This window comes from Choristoneura fumiferana, chromosome 11 (assembly GCF_025370935.1).
Source record: "Choristoneura fumiferana chromosome 11, NRCan_CFum_1, whole genome shotgun sequence".
NCBI lineage: Eukaryota > Metazoa > Arthropoda > Insecta > Lepidoptera > Tortricidae > Choristoneura > Choristoneura fumiferana.
The window spans coordinates 18,199,869-18,218,885 of NC_133482.1; the positions used below are offsets into that span (position 1 = coordinate 18,199,869).

Sequence of the window (19,017 nt, forward strand, 5' to 3'; positions counted from 1 at the left end):
GTGCTCAAAAACATTTGAACTCGATCGTATTATCAATCGTGTAAGTGCGACGTGCGTTTACATGTGCTTGAGCACCTAGCCAACCCTAATGTCGACCGTGCAAGTACTTTAATCACATACTGACCGATGCGCTCAAACCAGACCTCGTCAGGCTCGAGGGTGTACAGGTCTTGCTCAATCGTCGGGTAGAAGAAACGCAGCAAAGAAATGTTCGCGATGTCCTTGATGCCGTGACTGGAGAAGAACAAAGTCATCCTCAAATCAAACAAATTAACAAGGCAATGGCTTGAGAATGAGTTGAGAGGGTTGAGATGTCGTGAGATTTGTGGCAACCCCCCAGTGGTTTTAAAAGACCTATCCAACGATACCCCACGTTATAGGGTTAGTCGAGAAAAAAAATCACCCCCACTTTACGACTAAGGTAGGGCCGACAACGATGTGGGTGGTCCGCACACGTAGAGCTAGACACAGCAGCGCGTTCCCGACTCTTTACTGACAAGCTACGAAGACCTGAAGGTGAAGCAGTGGAATTTTTCTGCGTCGATGATTGTTGATCATCAGTTTCGGAACGATTGTGTTCGAAATTCTGGTGGGACTTTGAAAGGCAGTTAATCTCACGTAAAACTGTCCCGGAGCATCTTGCGCAGGTGGTTGAAGGGCACGCGATTGCTGACGACAGTGTGAGTGGTGCGCGCGCAGTCGGGCTGGCAGTCGGGACAGAACAGCGCGTTTACTGACTCTTCCGGCAGGTGGAGCTGCGAGGAGGTGCTAGGGAAGCGGTTGAGGAACTTTTCTGTGTGTAAATAAATACAAAGAAATCATAGATAATACAAGATATATTTTTTTATTCGCATACTACTGGTAGATGTTGGCCTTGATTTGGTCCGCGTAGAATTTGTTTATTGATATCCCGCGGGAACTAAATATGCAATTATCCAGGATACAAACTATTCTTTGTCTTTCCCCGGGACTCAAACTATGTATACCTAAGTTCATCTAAATCGATTAAGCGATTTAGACGTGAATAGTAACAAACAAACTTTCGCTTTTATAATATAGTGGGTAGGATCGGCAGTCGTGGAGAAATGGAGAGGAAGCCTACGCCCGAAGAAGGGCGAAGTAAAGGCTGCTTGGATGATGATAATGATGATTCTTCGAAATGTGTAAATCCTCAAAAGTTGTTTTAAGTTTGTGATTACTTGGGTTAGTTAGGTTACAGGTAGTGCCACTAAAGTTGAGGTCACGCACACAGAACATGTGGTGTAATGACAGAAGGATTTCGAAATTTACTCATTCAGTTCATTCATTCTCCTTTTGTGGAATCAGCTCTTTTTGTAGCTGTAAGTGTAATCATTCACTTCAACTCTCGTGGTACTACACCTCGATGTTTATTGAGGCAGAGAAGATGGTCGAGTGAGCAGACGAGGTCCTGGCGCGGCTGCAGCGTGTAGGGCACGCAGCCGCAGAGGTCCTCGATGGCGCGGCGGCGGCACTCCATCAGGCACCACGAGTAGCTGGGCTGCGAAGACCCACTCTTCATGCGGCATCCACGCTAGCAGACATAAGCAATTAAATAGTTAATTATTATTGACTCTTCTCCATACGCCGTTGGAGATAGACCTCTTCCATATAACTGTTTCGGTTGGAAGTGGCTTGCGTCCACCATGAGCCCCGGCTTCAATCAGGCAATTCGTCCATCTTGTTGGTGGATTGGTCAATTCCAGGGTAGGGAGCGTTAGTTGTAGCTGCGGGCCGCTAGCTTAAGGTGCTGCCTTTCCTAGAATCGACCCAACGCACGTCTATACCTACGCTGTGCTTGCCGATCCGCAATCTCCATTCGAGATCTGTTCGGCCCAAAAGCCAGTGTTCTGCGTGCTATATGGCCTACCCATTGCCACTTTAACGACCTAATTCGCTTTGTCGGTGACCCTTATTCTTCGTAGAGAAGCCCCGAGCATAGCCGTTTCCATAGCGCGCTGAGCAACTCTGAACCTATTAATTTCTCTAAGACACCAGTAGCCTAAGTCTTACTGTTTAAAAGAAAATCAAGAATTAAGAAGATTCGGGCGTTACTATGCTATCAATGAAGTACAACCTGCTACTCTACAACCATATATTATGATCGATAGCTACAACTGCGCGGCATGCGGCATATACAAAATTTTCAACAAGACAACTTAAGTTCACTTCACAAACTCAACGCACCAGAAATTCCGGAAAGATGCTGAGACTTGAACTGGCGAGCTGCGTCCGAGTCCTTAGCTTGAAGAAGACAACGGCATTAGGTTGTGTTCTCTGCACGCGCACCCCTCCTCCCTCCAAGAGGGGGTACTCCATGCCATCGAATATCAGCACCTGTAAAAATCAAGTTGTTACTCAAAGCCAGAGTCAAAAATATCTTCATTCAATTTAGACGAGGCAAAAAACATAACCCTCCTTCGGGCAGTCGGGTAATAACAAATTGAGTCATCAAAAAATATTTCAAAAACTATGTGGCAATACCTAAAGGCTGCTAATGCAAGTATCGTCATTCGACCTTTGTAATCTGGGACAACGGTAGTTTAGTAATTTTTTTTCATTAAAACTTTTCTTTGTACTTACTTTTTGTAGTGATTTTTGGTGAGCAATAATTATTTCTATTGTATTTTTTTTTCTATTGTATTGTACTTTCTGAAGCCTAATTTAAAGTTTTCTTTCGCTGGCCTAGACACTTGAACGAGGGGTGTTTTAAGCAAACAGTAAAACAGGGTATTTAATTCCAATTCTTCCTTTCCTGCATCATCCATCTTTTTTACTTAACCATCGTTTTGCTCTCGGAGCAGATCGCCGTCATAGGCTGAAGCCCTGCTGGCTGCTGGACGCTCTGAGACTTCCTAATACCCTGCCTTGCTTCCCTACCTATCCAACAAATCTCAGGCCAGTGTTTTTATATCATGTTCAAGGGAAAAACTGGCTGAATCAATATGTATATGTTTTTGTCTTTTATACTTTTCTTTTACAACTACGTCTCCTTATTCAACTCTCCAACTAGCTAGCCGTTTGCATGGCTTACCTCTATTCCGTGAACTGGCCTTCTTACTAAACCAAAGTCGTCAATGTCCTCTCGATAGATCACGGAGAGCCCGTTGTCCTTTCCCTCGCGATCCAGTACTCTCGGGGGATTCTCCATATCGTACGGTCTAGAAAATAAATTCCTTGTTACTTGCTTCTTGGTAATTCCGATGTCTTAATAAAAATGGCTAGGGTCGTTTAAGGAAGAAACCAATGGGGATCAACCAAAGACTAACGCAAGCATCATACAGAGCCTAACGGAAAATGCATGCCTTCCGGAAAATTGTTGAATTCAATTGCTAAGGGCAAATGGTTTACGAGTGCAAAGCTGTGGATAAAGGCTAGTGTTAAACAAAACTTACTCGTATCGAGAATTGAAAACGCAACAGTAACCGACTGAGGTGACCCGCATGGCGAACAGATAGTCACAGGGCATCTCTTTCCCGCGCCACGCGCACTTCACCAGCATGGAGTCACAGCTCGGCGCCAGCTGCGGAGAACTCTTCAACATGTTATCTTCTTCAACATGTTATCTGTTTCTTTATTCTAGTTCGATTACTTCAACACAGACTTGAATTGGTTAGAAAAAGATACTAGTAATGTCTTTGAAACAAAAGTGGTACTAGCCTTGGCTCCTTGGAACGGCACCGATGCTCATTCAGGTATGCCAGAGTTAAAACTCTAGAGTTTTAGGTCAGTGGATCAAATATCTTACCACAATGGAAGGACACTCGCAACTTTGGTCAAACTAAACTAAGCATCGGTATAATATTTTTTTTTTAACTGAGTCTGAGCGTATTTAGTCTCTTTTGACAATATTTATTTTCATCATTAGCATGATCTTTATCATATCAGACATAAGACGTCCACTCCTGGATAAAGGCTTCCCCCTTAGACCTCCAGTTGCTTATTTGGAAGCAGCTTGCATCCACCGTGAACCTGCGGCTTTAACCAGATCATCTCGTTGGTGGACGTCCTGCGATCCGCGGTCCCATTCTAAATCTTTTCAGCCCCAAAGCCTTAACGCCGCTGGCCTCTTGATGATGTCTCTTCATCGTGAACATCACCTTGCGACCCTTTTGTTCGGGAAAATACGGATGGGACGACCGAAGTACTTGTTCGAGAAGCTAGCGTGACGTAAATCGGCGTGTCGTGCTGTGAGCGGGCCTTTGTGTATGCCAAAGCATAGGTCTGCTGCCTTTCGTGGTAGCTTTAAGAATGCGGCAACTTGCCGCCACCTTTACGTCTACCAAATGTAAAGCATCTTTTTGATTACCAAAAAGAACAACCTGTTGGTGGTCGAGTTGTTCCAACTTACTTGAGGCGTCCCTGATTTTATTTTACTTATTATTATTTCATTGTTATTATTGAATTTCTTGCTACTATTTTATTTTATTTTAAACCATCTTATACAAATTTTCACGCATATATATGTTTATATAGATATTTTATATTTTTTATTTATAAAGATATAATATACTGTTTTTTTTCCTTTCAAGCAATAATTACGCGTTCGGTTACGTGGGTGCACACTCACCGGGGATCAGTTGAAAACCAGCGCTGCAGCCCTGGTTATAGGGCTACGGCACATGTTATATCGGTCGGTAGCTTTTAGCGAATTCACATACATTGTAACTTTGAACTCTCCATCTCAAAAGGTTCCAGATCCTAGAACTAACCTGTAACATGAGCAGGCTAACGTTATAGTCAGGAAAACCGTATTGGCTTGTGAGACGTCGCAGGGAAGGTCCCACTTGCTGCTCCTGGATGGGCAGCGCCGGAGACAGCAGCGCCATCGTCTGCAGCCTCCCGAACTGCAGAAGACCATTCCGGAGGTCCTCGTGGGAGTAACGGCGGTACTCATCCCTTTCCTTCCTGGTAAGGAACCGGATGAAGATTTAGAATCAGCGACCTATCCACGCTTCGCACGGGTGCGACTTTGAAAAGAAAGTGGCGAAAAAGTAAAGGAGCTGGATGATAAAGGAGTATGAGTATGATATTTGGTGTGTAGACAGCTGGATTTTGAGAATGACGCATCGGCTACTTTTAATACTGATATTTCCTCGGGATCCACATCAAATTTAAGATATCTTAATCGTTGAGTCGATGGACATGATTTTAATTGATCATAATCGTCGCTAAAACAATATTTTCTTGGCAAAATAGTGAAGTAGTTCCCCTTTGCCTTACACGCCGCAGTGCTGGAGTCTGGAGTTCGTAGTTGGAAACAGAAAGCGCTGCTGCCCAGGGTCAATCAGGTCTCTTAGTTGCCTTACAACACCCAAGGGAGGAGTTCGTCTTATTCTTAAATCGGGCACGGCACGTACTAAACGGCTAAAGCTGCGATTCAACCAGAGATGTGCGAGGAGTTTATCAATTCGGTTGTATTTTTTTTATGTTTGTTACCTCAGAACTCCGCCATTTATGAACCAATTTGAAATAAATATTTTTCGTCGTTCGTCTTGGAATGTTTTCAATTAGGTCCCATAAGCACCAAATCAGGATCTGATCATTGGATTCTAAGGAAATCGAGGAAACTCTTCAAATATTGTAGGAACGCCTATGGTAATTTCGATATATTTAGGAGTAACTCATGCATTTGCTCTTGAAAATCATCATTTGGTGAAGGGGAACTGATGATGGAGACCAAATTTGACCAATGGAGCGACAACAACAAGTACTTCACGGGCTGCATTTAATTACTACAACTACAATAATTACTTTAACGCCGTTGCTAAGCCATTTAAGCTCATCGTAATTCATATGGTGAAATGGAATGGATGATAAAGCACCAGGACTCCTCAATAATGAACGTCTCTGCATCGGAAAAAGCAATTTTTCGTAAAAGGTGACGAGCAGTTGACATTAAACTATTGTATCTTAGATCTTATACACTAAAAAGGGTGAAAAAAAAATTATAACAAAAACTAGAACCGACTACAAAAAACCATGGAAATAATTTTCTACCAGTTTGAAGTCGGTGCCTCAGCACGAGCCAGCAGGAGTGATTAATTGAAGGTGAGGTAGACGATTATAGGTCTACTCTCTGGCTCGAGCTGAGGCACCGACTTCAGACTGGTAGAAAATTATTTTCATGGTTTTTTGTAGTCTGTTCTATTTTTTGTTATAATTCATGAACCAATAGAAACGCTTCATTTAGTTCGCCTCGCTCCGCTCAGCTGTTTCCACCAGTGCGGTGGCAGTGCGGTGCAAGGATATGTAAATGAAGCGTTTCTATTAGTTCATGAAAAACTCATTCCTCGCACATGTCTGGTGGAAACGCAACCTAAACAGCTTTGTTTATTATCATCATCATGCCAGCCGAAAGACATCCACTGCTGGACATAGACCTCCCCCAAGCCCCTCCACTCAGACCGGTCTTCTGCCTTCCGCATCCACAGCGATCCCGCGATTTTAACCACTCCATCTTCTTGGAGGCCTACCGACAACTCGTCTCCCGGTCCGCGGACGCCATTCGAGAACCTTCTGACCCCATCGGCCATCAGTCCTGTGAGCAATGTGCCCCGCCCACAGCCCAGCTTTGTTAATAAAAGCAATGTTTAGCAAACCAGCAAGAGCCTCACAATTCCTTTGTGAGGATGTCCAAGCCGCGGTTACTTATGATATTGTAGCTGCAAAGCGCGACGGCGGGAAAATGCATACGCTGCAGTGAGTACTGCGATGACGTGTGACTGATTTGCAGAGACTGAATCATCATGAATCGTACCACGGAGAAGATCATGACTAGGAAGGCACCGAGGATGAAGATTGCAAGTAATATCCTCCAATAGTACCTGGAACAAAGCTTGCCTCTATTTGTCTAATTTAGTTAGTCATTATATCATTTTATCATAACAGTTCAGAGAGGTAATGCTGCCAGTGTCTTGGGGACAATGTCTGAGGCAGAAAATTTGGATGACGTTTTTATTTTGTAACATAGTTTAGTTTATATATAGTTTTAGTTTTGGATGTTAGATAGTATTTATTTTACGGTTAACATGTTTTTTTTTTGATTAGAGTAAGTTAGTTTTAGTTTTATTTTTACAAATAAAATTTTCAAGTGTTGGGGTTTAAAGACAAAACTTCATTTTAGTCTCAGAAATTTTACCCAGATCAACTGCCTTTTTTGTTTAAAATTAATTTAGTGCATTTGTTATCAAAATCTTAATTATTTCAATTAATATTCATATGTTTTGCTAAGTTAGGTAGTAATTTTACTTAATTTCTAACTGCACTCGTAATTTATAGCCTTGTCAGTTGCGCTTGCCCGTTGTATAGCGCTTTCCTTGTCTAATGTACTTACCTCTCACACTTCCCAGTGTCCTGACTCTCCAGATTTCTGAACGCTGCCACAGAGCAGTTCCTACGAAACTCCCCCATGGCATCGCTGTAGCTGTAACCCCTGATCCGAGCTTTCAGCCCAGCTTCCCCTGGCCTAAATCTCAGCGGCTGAGCGAGCTCCAGTTTTCTCCCCTTCACCTTTTTAGACCATAGCTCTGGGTCGATAGTACGCATTATGGGAATTCTAGAAGAAAATGTGCGCTAAGCTTTCGATCATTTTCTGAAGTGCACCGATGCGACTTAAAGATTTTAAAAAATCCGGACTATGACCAGGTATTAAGCCCCGCGTACTGCGCGGTTCGTTCGTACTAAGTAATATGCGGCAAATACATATTTCTTATTTACTTTTGATGGATTATTCTTAAAAAACTTTTGAAAGACCTAATCAACTATCTTCCACAATATGAGCATAAGATATTTCAGTTACAAACTTTACTAAGCCTTCATAAATTTTATCTACCTTCACACTGTTTTACTGCGCGATATTATCTTAATTTGTGGTTATCTTTTAATGATGTTTTTGAGGGGATCTTTTACACAGTAAGAATCAGGCCACTAGTGTGGTCAGTCATGGAGAAAACTTCAAAGACGTAAGAAGGCAACCAAAATTAAAATATTGTGTTGAATTAGGATAGAAAGAGATTGTGGATGAGATCACCAGCGTTCGCGCGTTAGTCAGTGTAGGTAGGATAGGAATGATCTCAGGACTACCAATCGTACAATAGTCGACAATAAATTATGTCCACAAAATAACCTGACTTGTCTAGTTTCATGTCGCATGCAGGTAATTAAACAGTCGAGTTTGATGTCCACCATGCATAGTTAAACAGAATTATTTTAAATAAATAATAAGGCCAGCAGGGTCACGCTAAAATCCTAATATGAACCGCTCGTTATCTTTTTAGGTCTACTGTTAAATAGTGAAGACTTGTTAGTGATAAAGTCGTAGCCTAAAGTTTGACCGGGTTCTCTATCGTTTGCCCGAATTTCATATGCCATAATGTATCGTTTCCCATAATTTACATTTGCCATAAAGTAATTTATTTCTGAAATAGTGTTTTCTTCAGAGTTGATATTAAACTAAGGTTAGGTTAGTTTGCAGTTGAACTGCGTTCAATAAGATGACATTTAAAAAAACCTGAAAACAACAGAAAACAGTTCTAGTTGACAAACGTTGGTACCTGGAAGTGTGCGTGCAAAAATCAATCGGGGCAATAAATGTAGGCATATAGGCAGTATACGCTTTGACCTACGGCCTCTCAAGCAGATCGAAGGAATCATCAACCGAAAGCTTGAAGAATCCACTGTCGAACAAAAGCCTCTTAAAACGCCACAATGAACGACGACTAGCCCCTTGCATACCGATTGCCCGCACGGCAGCATCCGCGAATACGTTACTCCACCTAATGCGAAGCTATTAACCTATATATTATAACCTATTCTTCGTCTTCCGGTTCGTGGTCGCCACTCCAAGACCAACCCCCAACGGTTGATTCGAAAAAATAAAACACAGATATGGTAACTCTTTTTATTTGTGATACTAACATTGAGATTGAATTCGGAAATGTTGGAAAAAAAAATCTTTGGAAATTCCAACAGAGACAAGATATCATTATAACATTATTCTTGTAAGTAGATTGATTATGTTTTGTGTTTAACTTGCTAACTGCGAAACGTTTGATTATTATCGGAGCCGATATCAGTACCTATCGGACGGTGACACATTTCATGTACCTAATCGTATCCCTTGTACATTATTTACAGGAATGTCACCAATATTCTTATTCACTTGCGTAAATTATTTGTGTACCTAATAATTTTGAACATTTTATGACACGAGTGTTCAAAATTAAATGTTTTACAAATGTGAAAAATGTGCATCCCTAATAATTTCAAATTCATTTATTTTACTTTCTCTAATATTTTCGTCCGTCACTGATATCGGATCCGATAATGCGCAAACTCTCATACTCTTAATTCTTAAGTTAACTTTGGTGTAGATTAACATTCACTATATAGTATCATTAATACATAAAAAAAGCTTAGAACTATCATACGAATTATATAAGATGTACATAAATTATTTCACAATAATTATATTTTCAATTTAGGAATACCCTGGTTATAAAATAGAAGCTCGCCGGTTTACGAAAAATAAAAGTAAGTGGTATTAGCGTAGCGTAATAATTTCTAACAGTGAGCACACTTCTTACCTTTGCGCTAACTGTCTACATCCTGTCTACAATTTGATGTGTCCCTTTAGCGTTTCTATGAAGGAGCCTATTCATAAATTATTTCACACTTATTTCTGTTGCCAGCAACATAGGTATAAATCATCCGGTTCGAAGGACCACAATGTTGGGAGCGTGTACTGTAGATTATATTGATCGTTCTTCACAAGTAAAGTCTGTACACTGGTATGAAGATTTATTATAAAACACCAACACTTACACAGTTAATGAAAGAGCAAATAAAATGGAACACGAATTTGTCTATATTACTAAACGAAGACACAGTGTTATGGCCGATGGGCGATCGAATGTGAAAAAGAAAAAAAATCTGCCAACCTTAAAACTAACAAATCTTTGTGTTGCCAGCAACAATTTCGATTATTTTCAGACCCCTCCCCTCACCTTTGTCATATTATTTTTTTACTACGACAAACGTAATTATTTTGTTCTCATGTCATAAATACAGACTGCACCTCGCTAAGTGTGTGATATAATTTATGGGTAACCCCTAGCAACGGAGAGGATGCGGCCGTGGCCCGCACCTTACCCCGTACCTAGTTGCTCCATCCAGATTATTCCAGATGGCCGAGATACCTTACCGGTTATTGTTACGCTTAGAGTAGGACCAGCGAATGTTGACAGCATGAAATGGCGGCAAATAAAAAAAATGGATCTATAACATTTTACACAAAAATATTAGTCACAAATATGGTACAGGGGGCACACACAAGCGCGCAAACATTCGTACATAGTACTAAATGAAATTAAGATACATAAATGAATACAATGATTCTAATTAACTCAGAGCTACAGTCAAAATCTGACTTAAGAAATCCAAAAACACTATAGGTACCTATCTTTTATCATCACGGACATCGATGAGAAATGATATAAGTTCCTCTTCTGTTATTTGATCCTTTTTTTTATAAGTATTTTTAATATGATCGCGTGTTTGTGCGAACGTGAATGACCAAGTTTTAGATTCATTTGTCGCAATATCATTTTCATTTACATTGCTGTTTGCCGGACTGATTTTTAAGGTTGCCAAAACGAGGTTTGCTTTACATTGCTACTGCCAAGACTCGCTAGTCCCTAGTCTGATAATCTTTATAATTTCCAATTGTATTGTTATTTTAATATACACCGTATACTAATTTAACATGAGAATTTTAATTGGTAACTTACATTACTAATGCTCCTTTGGCATGGTTCTACTAATAATAAATAAACTTATCTTTGAACAACATTTACAACAAAAACAACTAAATTCAAATCTATTCCTTACAAAAATTCCAACGTAGCATGGAATAAAAACTTTGCGAATCTTTATGATCACAAAAATGATGAAAATAAAATAAGAGTCGATAAGAGATATAATGAAGCTTCTTTTTATTGAATTTACAAATAGACATATAAAAGCACTTAACTTTCGTTATACGACCATTACTAGTGCTTTGTCAAAGCCCTGCCTCATCGGTACAATGTATCGTAACAATTCATATACAAAATGAAGTGGTATTTGTCATTATATAATTTTTGATTTAGTTAGGTACTTATAAACTGCTGTTGTGTGCCCTTACGGGGCGTCGCGTCATGGACCGACTTATATTTTTTACTGTGTGACATATAATCTAAGTTCGCAGCCCTTCTTTTTTGTCGAGGGTTCAAACGACAGTACATTTTAACTTAAGTTTACTCGTAAGTGGGTGAGTGGTGGAGTGGGTGGTCGCTTAGTACCCATAACACAAGCTTTGCTAAGCTTACTTTGGGACTAGGTCAATTGATGTGAATTGTCCCGTGATATTTATTTATGAGGTGGTAAGGGACAATTGTTGGATTTGTAAAGCAAAAACTATAGACTGCGTCCTGTAGTTAATTCTGGTAATCTTGTTTATGACTACGAGTCTAACTTTTGATTGACAACTATTGTTTTCCTTTTTCCCCACCTAAACCTCACTTAATATTTAAAGTTAAACATTATTATTGTAAGTATACACACTTTAGTATATAGCTTAGATAGTTACAAATATTTTATATGTATAATGTGAAACGTATCAAATAAAAGTCTTGCGCTTTACCTCATAAAACCCACGTCAATTTTTTTCCATCCGATTTGAAACTGAAAGTCAAAATAGTGAAATAAACCGAAACGCGTCTTTAATCGAATTAAGCTCGACATGAGGGAGTTAGAGTAGTTTCATGTTCAAACTTTAAGTCAAAAATTCAAAATTTTAGACGTTGGGCCTTAGGAGACCAATAAAAATAAGAAGCTGTACGTATGTAGAAACTGAAGTTACGTACCTGTCTCATTTATTCATTGTATACCTAGTGCCATCCACGAAGACGCGTGATTTTGTCAAAATTAGACATTAATGACATTGTAATAAGAACCACGGCACGCGTCATCGTGAATGACTACCTATATAACGGTGGAACAAAACTTACGATAGTTAGCATAGACATGTATACACTTTATTTAGATAGGCACATTACATAAAAGGAAATGTCTCTTAGACCTGTTTGATATTAAACAGATTTGCTATAAATGGTTTTGTATAATACTGATATTTTCTTCGAATATAGGTAGTGTCCCTGTAATGAAATAGATACAACAGCTAGGTATGTATCGAAATACAAAACGATGAACAAATAGCTGATGCGTCTTTCCTTAGCTATCATGCGACAATGTTGGGTCTATCTCTGTTTCAAACACTTCCGATAGCCTTAACCATAACTGAAGTACTAGAAAGATGCTCATGGAAAAAGTCTTTTGACATTTAGAGGCTGTCTTGTCGCAGTGGTTGACCTAGTTAGAATTGACCTGGGTAAGTAGAGTTGCTAAATCTGACGGCATCTATTTTGACTTTTATTTCTGCAATATTTTCAGAGTGAATAAAAATAGACCTCGTTGTTCTAGAAGTTTATGTGCAAATAATACTGAACCTCATTTATTTAGGGTGAGACGTGGTAGGGCAGATCCAAGTATATGTATTAGGTATATGTATGACATCAACACACGCTAATTTTGGCGTCATTTCAGTAATTCTGGCAAGAATGACGAGCGAATAATCATGTAACCTTCACGAAACGATGGACTGGTGGTGGTAAATGTAGGTAAGTACCTAATCAAATAATATTCGTCAATGACGAAAACCAGAATGGTGGACTGAACTGATACCAGAATGAGCGTGAAGCCGAAGTCTAGATATATAAAGCAATCTCGCTTTAGACCAGTCTTTCCCGAAGTGGGCGATACGATAACGCCCCGTTGTGCTTGTGGGCCCAGAAAAAAATCTCCACCTTTGTGCCTTCATTAGGCGAAACTAATATTATTGAGGTTTTTAAGGTGAAAAATATGGGGGGCGCTAAGTTTGGGAACCTCTGCGTTAGACGATAACATCTATTTCACCTGTGATTGTGTGTGTGAGTGTGTATGTGTTGTTACACTCTATGTTCCATAAATACAATTTTTCTAAATCTTGTGCTAGCTCCGCTAGCTCATAATCCCACAGACCTACGGCAATATTCGCTTTTTCTCAACCGTGAAAACTATTTGGAGTGTAATACCAACACTAATTGAGGAACGCTAACACCCAAGTGTGAGAAGAAGACAACCCCATCATACTCTCGCTTCTTAGGGGTTCCTAGAATATCACGCCGTGAGTCTGCAGAGGCTATCAGAGTTCAGAGACCTTATTGTCTAACTTCTTTCTGTCGCATGGTTTATGACGAGGGTAGAAACAAGTGAATGCTTCGTCAGCGCGTTGGACAATACGGCTCCAGGTCTTCGCAAGTGCATCCTCGGCTCCTACACTGGCACGGGCGCGAAGACACGAGGCGGCTGCTGGTGTCACAGATATGCCACGAAGAGAAGCATGGACAACAGCAAGAGGGATACGCCGCTCATGCCCACGCGGCTTGACTTGGAGAGGATGCCTTTCCCTGGAAAGAAAAAGGGGTTAGGTTAAAGCCAAGTAGATACTAGACAACAGCTTGGCAAATTTGTTTGTAAGTAGCTACACAAAATTGAGTCCAAGGATTGGCAAAGTTATGGAACCTGCCACCATGCTACCAGATGTTAGACGCCAGATGTTGTGTTGTGTTGCTCTGAGGATGAGCTCTGGTTGAGTTCGAAACAATCAGTGTGTGTGGTGGTGGTGATAGTTGGATTTGTGTGATTTGTGTGTGTTCTCACAGTTTCGTGCGGCGCATTCTTCTAGGCAATGATGGTCTTTCCGAAAGCGCTGGTATTTAGTTTATAAAATGACTACTGAATAAATGATTTGAATTTGAATTTGAATATGGAGACGGAGAAGTTGCATGAACACACATTAGTTGCATAGACATAGCTATCGAGAACTCGTGGGTAAGCAAAATAATTGTTTATAGTTAGTCTACTAACTAGATGCAGGCCAGCAGACTACTTACATCGCTCAGCCAGTTTCCTGAAGCAGCAGCAATCCCGGAGTCGCTTATATTTCGCGCAGTCGTGGACCAGCGGCTTGCACCGACCTATTCACAATGATACAATGTTAGTTTGTCTATGTCTCTATACTCTTAACATAGAGTGGTCGTGGTCATCGAGCGACTTTCTGTTTCTATTTCTACTCTCTTTTTCGACCGACCGGAGATCAAACCCGAGACCTACAGCTTTCTTATCATCATCATCATCATCTCAGCTGTAGGACGTCCACTGTTGGACATAGGCCTCCCCCATAGCTTTGTGATCAGTGGCTATTCGAGTGGCTGTCCGGCATCAACCGCCATACCCTCCTATCATCATGGCCTATATACTTCCCGCTCCAAAGCACTGGCTTTCTCTAAGAATGAGCGGGCTTTACTCTTCTTTAGGTCTTGCTGACCTGCCAGTTTGATAGCTCGCTATGTCTTCGATATTGTAAGATAAGACGGACTGCCTACATGATGTATGTTCGTATTTTGATGTCCAAATGTGTCAAGATTCGAATATATGAAACAAAACAGAATTTGAGCAGTTGCTCTAAGGCAATCAACATATTTCACTGTTGTCCATTGTCACTGTTGTTGTCATTTGTTGTTCATTGTTTTCGTTCATTGTGGTGTTCTAAGGGGGAGGTCTTTGTTCAGCAGTGGACGTCTTCTGGCTGATGATGATGATGATGATGATGAATCAACATATTCGATCGCTTTTTTAGGGTTTCTGCAATACGCAAACTGACCTGGTCCCATATAACACGTGTGCGGCAGCCAGGGGAACGGCTCGGGGAAGGCTTGGCGCTCGCAGCAGCAGTGGTCTGCCAGCACGCGGGTCTCGCAGTACTGCAGCTCGCGCTTGGAGCAGCTGCCGCATCCCGGGAGGGTTTCGGGAACTGGAACGGACGGTTGAAGCTTGATTGAAAAAGATTGCAGAAAGCTGATATTTGATAGTAGGTAACTACGACCTTGACATTCTATATACTACTTGTTCTGAGAGGAGGCCTGTGCCCAGCAGTGGGACGCATATAGGCTGGGATGATGGTCATTCTTCAACCTGGGCACCTGGACATTTTACGACTTTGGCGTAAGACGCCGGAGGGCTGAAAAGGTGTGGATTAAACGCAGGCTTTGGTATAGGTAAAAAACTTAAGAAATCTCAAGAAGAAGCAAGATTGCCGAAAGTATATATTTGATTGTAATTGGAAAGGTGTGGAATAAATAGAGGTCTTATGGTCTAACGCACTCGGAATCCCAATCGAATTTATAGGTACTTACTTCTTTCTGTCACACGGTGTACATATGACGAGAGTAGAAAGAGATGGTGAATGCGATGCGAACGTCAGAGCGTTAGACATACGGCCACAGTTAAAAGCCGAGTTTGACTTGCAAGAAAAATCGTGCAAGTTGCATTACATTGCGGCGCTCGATTGACTACTACAAACTCGTTGGCTTTAGGGCCTTGCAATGTAATGCAACTTGCACGATTTTTCTTGTAAATTTATTGGTGATTTTGGCACGAGACGAGACGAGGCGAGCGAGAATTGAAATTTGTATGCATTTTCGCGCGCCTGCCGCGAGCCGCCGCGGGCGCCGCCATACAAATTTCAATTCTCGTCTCCGCGCTCCTCGTCTCGTCTCGCCTCGCCAGTGGAAAATCTTAAGGTTCAGTGATTCGTTTCAAGCTGTCATCAAATACTAGGACTTGCATATCATAATGTACGAGTAGAATGACCTCTGTGATTCCTAATATTACAAATAGTTCAGTAATCTAACAATAGATTCGTTTATGAACATCTGTAAATTTTTGCTGGTTTTGAAGGTTCCTTACCTCAGTCGGCCAAAACGGAACACTTATAGTATAAAATCTCTTTGTTATTTGTTTACCAGTCAAGTTCAGATCTGCTACTCCTTAGAGCAGTGGAAAAATTAAATTTCTATGTCAGTCAACGCAATCAGAAGACACCGGCATTAAAAAACTTGCGCGTTGAAAGATCACATACAATGCCATCTACTTACATTATTATTTTAGTAATTTTATAGTTAGGATCTAAGATCTCTGTTACTATTAAGCTATCAACCTTAAATATTCGGCTAAAACTACTAGATGGCACCACCTTGCTCTTAGAGTACAAAATTGATATTGTACCTAATAACTCTTCCAATAAAAAAAACACCATCAAGAAAACATTGATGGGTTAATTATTCCACCATCTCCTCAATCAAAGAACCAGATACAACAGTGTTTTACTTATTATCTTGTATTGAAAAATATGTTGTATGTTCATTCTAAACCCAGTGTCACATCGCAAATCCGTAGCTCCCTGCAGTCGCACGAAGAATTCCAAGAATTTCAAGTGCATTAGGATTCTCAGCCACACTTCAAGAAATGGCCGAGTCTCAGATACTTAAGCTCTGACTCACATAATACTTAGCGGGGATCACAAATCAAAGTTTTAGAGTTGGTACAAATGATACAAAAAAAGCTTGTAACCAATAGAAACTTTGGTAAGATGACCTGTCGTATGTAGTAGTGCACAGAATTGATTTGGGACTTGAGTCATTTTTCGAATATGGAACGTCGGCTTATCTACAAGGTGTTAATTAAATAACTGAAAACCAGAAAGTACTTTGCTCAGAATCGAAAGTAAGCAGAATCGATTACACTATGTTTTAAATTAGGTTGTATTTGTGTTTAAAAATCCCTTTTTTATTGTGCCCAGCCCAGTCTAAAATTTACGAATGCAACATGCGCCAATTAGGTAAATGTTCAAAGTCAAAGTCAAAATATAACTCAGCAGCACAAAATTTGGCCTACTCTCCATACAAAGTTACCTATTTCTGCATACATTTGAGGGCCAGATTTTTTGCCACTCAGTATATCTTTATTCAATTTAGACTATAACAAGCACTTATATGAATGTCAAATGTTATGTTGTGTTGTTGTAAAATTGTTTTGTTTTAGGTTACATACCTACTGTACTATTTCGATAATTTAATACTGGCCGTTTTACTGTCAGTTATTGTCTTCTAAAAACGTCGAAGTGCAACTGACACAATCAAAGAAAACAAATTATTTGTGTAGAGTTAGAAATCAAGCAGAATTACTGACTTAGCAAAACACACAAATATTTTTGGAAATAATGACGTTATGCGAAAATAAATGCAATGAACTAACATAAAATGAAAAACAACTTGTTTAAATTCAACTTTTTTAACAGTCTCAAAGGCCATTCTGCGTCACTCACCGTCTAAACAATAACGCACCATACACGGCCATGCAACTGAATGACTGATCGAATTCGACGCGTGCGCCGCCTGTGACATTTTTTATCAATGGCGGCTTGTGATTGTGAGTTTAAAACTAACTCGAGACTTAAGTACGATTTTACATTGTTTTAAATGAATAAGATTTTCAGATCGACGGACAGGAATTTAACATAACGCTTTACGCGTCAGACGGGTCATACCAACTAGACCACCGGGAATCCGACCAACCAGTCGAAACTAGCAATCGCTTGCATACGCCAATTGTGACGGGTAGTGCTATCTATCTCTATCACAACTATCTCAGTCTCGTTGGTGGACGTCCTACGCTGCGCTCGCCGATCAGCGGTCTCCATTCGAGAACTTTTCGGCCCCAACGGCCATCCGCTAAACGAAATATGCTCGCTGAACGAAACTTTAGTTATTTTTATATTCCTAAAAAGTTTTTTTTATATTTTTTATCCATATTTATTTTTCACAAAAACAAAACAAACATCACGCCTGTAGTCCCAAATAGGGTAGGCAGAGCACACGAAACGTTACCGCTTCGGAGCCCCTTAGCAATATATAGGCTTTTTTTATGACTGAATATTTAGTTAATTAATAAATAAAATAAATAAATAAATAAATATCACGGGACGATTCACACCAATTGACCTAGTCCGAAAGTAAGCTTAGCAAAGCTTGTGTTATGGGTACTAAGCAACGGATAAATATAATTATATAGATAGATACATACTTAAATACATAGTAAACACCCAAGACCCGAGAACAAACATTCGTATTTTTCATACAAATATCTGCCCGACACGGGAATCGAACCCGGGACCTCAAGCTTCGTAGTCAGGTTCTCTAACCACTAGGCTATCTGGTACATAGGTACATATATTTGCGTTATCATCCAACCTACCTAAACCCAGGTGCATTTACGCATGTGTGGGTGCCTCCTCGTTGCAATATTGATTTAGGTGCTCTCATATTACATCACCTCTATGAAAGTGAAACATATCTCGTTATATCGTCATCTACGTCAAATTACAGGGCACAGGCCTCCTTTCAGAGTTTCAGGTTGGGACGTACTTCCCACGCGTGCCCAATGCGGATTGGGTACTTCACGCACATCATTGAATTCTTTCGCAAGCGTCGCAAGTGTCGCGAACTCTTTCGCAAATGATGTTTACCTTCACTATAAAATTCATCGTAAATTATAAAATTTCGCACTTAACTTCCGCAAAACCAGACTTGCGAGCCAGGGCTCGAACCCACTCTCTGCATGAGAGGCTATAGGTCAAACCAGCTTAGTAGACTAGACTAGTACCACAGAATAAGTAATAGTACAAGTACTAAATACTAGGACTTTTATATTGCCCATATTATTTTTATATTTATTATCTTGTCATAATGTTCTTAGGATAGCTTACGCCGTTTTGTCACCTATTTAATTAGTTTTAATTAACCCCCGACGCAAAAAGAGGGGTGTTGTAGGTTAGACCGCTATGTGTGTGTGTGTGTGTGTCTCTCTGTGGCACCGTAGCTATTAAACGGGTGGACCGATTTGAATGCGTTTTTTTTATTTGAAATCAGGTTTTAATATTGTGTTTTCTATAAATGATGTATGTTTGAATTTATTGTATGGGACATGTTGCCTGAAATAAATGGTTTATTATAATTATTA

General features: G+C 40.3%; 2 protein-coding genes across 2 annotated transcripts in view; both read right to left on the minus strand.

Moving 5' to 3' along the window:
• Positions 1–1,354: 1,354 nt before the first annotated feature.
• On the minus strand, positions 1,355–8,083 carry LOC141433035 (uncharacterized). The gene is made up of 8 exons (XM_074094866.1): positions 7,853–8,083; positions 7,355–7,576; positions 6,636–6,845; positions 4,731–4,926; positions 3,414–3,541; positions 3,053–3,179; positions 2,206–2,355; positions 1,355–1,552 (listed from the first exon to the last, which is right to left on the minus strand). Exons 2-8 carry the CDS (start codon positions 7,564–7,566, stop codon positions 1,355–1,357), a joined length of 1,221 nt encoding a protein of 406 aa, XP_073950967.1. The 5' UTR covers positions 7,567–7,576; positions 7,853–8,083.
• An 825-nt stretch (positions 8,084–8,908) lies between these two features.
• LOC141432908 (uncharacterized) overlaps positions 8,909–19,017 on the minus strand; it is a 47,220-nt gene continuing 37,111 nt past the window's right edge. The window contains exons 4-6 of the mRNA XM_074094741.1: positions 14,822–14,971; positions 14,052–14,135; positions 8,909–13,565 (exon numbers count right to left, since the gene is read on the minus strand). Coding sequence (XP_073950842.1) covers positions 13,474–13,565; positions 14,052–14,135; positions 14,822–14,971 — 326 coding nt within the window. The 3' untranslated portion in view covers positions 8,909–13,473. The remainder of the gene's footprint in view (positions 13,566–14,051; positions 14,136–14,821; positions 14,972–19,017) is intronic.